The following is a 1487-nucleotide window of genomic DNA, read 5'->3' on the forward strand; positions in this document are numbered from 1 at the left end:
TCAATTTTAATACAGTTGAATGTCAAAAGAGGATTCATGCAGACATCCCAATTTAGTTGGGATAAGACCGTAAAGTTGAGTTCAGCAGGTGATTTATACAATCTACCTGTCCCAGTCATTGTCAACAAATCTATTTTGATATCTAGATTTCTAGTAAGTCTACTATAACAGGTCAGAAAATCCATTCTCTCTCTTTTTTTTTTTTAAGATCATCTTTCACAAGTTCAATACTGGATAAAGCGAGGATGAGAAAAACCGCACATGCATATGCACAAAGCTGGCACATGAACAATGCATGACATGTCATGCCATAATATCTAAGTTCTCCAAAACAGAATTCCATGTATGCCTCTTTGCCATCAAATATTCATCGATTCCGCTCCTTCCAAATAATTCCACAATAACAAATGGAGCCATCCTCCAGAAAAGTTTTTCCTTGGAATAAACACAGCTCCCCCCACCCCCCAACCCCAGGGTATTTGAAAGCATTTGATAAAACCTTATAAACCTTAAAAATAATAATAATAATAATAATAATAATTCACACCACCACATTCAACTTTCGATTCACACGAAGTGATAGAAAAGAAAAAAAAAGAAAGTGGAGAGAATTCTGATAAGAGTTTTTCCTCACATCATACCAGTTTCGAGTACCGCCGATTAATTAAACGCTGAGAATACCATTCGAGATCGGAGGCAACATGTCCAGTGAAAAGAGAAACTAAACCCAATGCGAAAAGCAACAACCCGCACACAAATGACCAAGAGATCTGCTTCTTCGGAGATCTCCAGTAGAACTGCTTCTCCGAGTGCAACACAGAGAGGTTATTTTCAGAAAGGCTCAATCTGGGAAGACTACATTTTTTAACCTTTCCCACATCCATTGAACTCAAACCTCACTTAACATAATAACGGCATAAAAACCACATTAAATCTTCAACCGCATTAGACAACCCTTATCAGTTACGCAGTTCTTAAATCCTTCTTACTCCTCCGATGAACCAGGAAACAAGCTCAGACATCTGATTCAGAGACGCCATTCATGAGGTAAAATAAATATACGAAATAGAATCTTAAGTAGCAACTGATCACAGATTCCATTTCTGAAACCCTAAGACGGCCACTTTTCATGAGGACCACAGAGATAAAGAAGAGTTGCAGAGGTCGAGGGTACTAAAAAGCTAGAGAGCTATGGAAGCTTTTAGAGAGGGAGAGGGAGAGGAAAAGAAAGACAAGACGAGTGGAGTCAGATAGATAAGTGGATCCGCTTTTGGAAATATACAACAAATATGAGGGTAAAAATGGTAGCGCATTTCACGCACAATGACCGAGACCAGGAGGTCCAGGACCACATGAGTGAAGCCATGAAGATTGAAGAAGAAGGGAACGATTCGCCGTTTCGGGCTTAAGGGTCCCATGTGTCGTATCGGTGGGAATCAGTATTTCCAAATTCAGACAGGTTTGGTTGGGCGGCTGGGCCAGAGACA

The 1487-nt window shown here is 39.9% G+C and overlaps 1 protein-coding gene across 1 annotated transcript in view; it reads right to left on the reverse strand.

The window, feature by feature from the left end:
- Positions 1-1225, reverse strand: part of LOC122086990 (O-fucosyltransferase 29-like) — a 19987-nt gene extending 18762 nt beyond the window's left edge. The window contains exon 1 of the mRNA XM_042655934.1: positions 642-1225. Within this exon, the coding sequence (XP_042511868.1) occupies positions 642-884 (243 nt within the window). The 5' untranslated portion in view covers positions 885-1225. The remainder of the gene's footprint in view (positions 1-641) is intronic.
- Positions 1226-1487: the final 262 nt, after the last annotated feature.

The sequence above is a fragment of the Macadamia integrifolia genome, chromosome 8 (assembly GCF_013358625.1).
Source record: "Macadamia integrifolia cultivar HAES 741 chromosome 8, SCU_Mint_v3, whole genome shotgun sequence".
Taxonomy (NCBI): domain Eukaryota; kingdom Viridiplantae; phylum Streptophyta; class Magnoliopsida; order Proteales; family Proteaceae; genus Macadamia; species Macadamia integrifolia.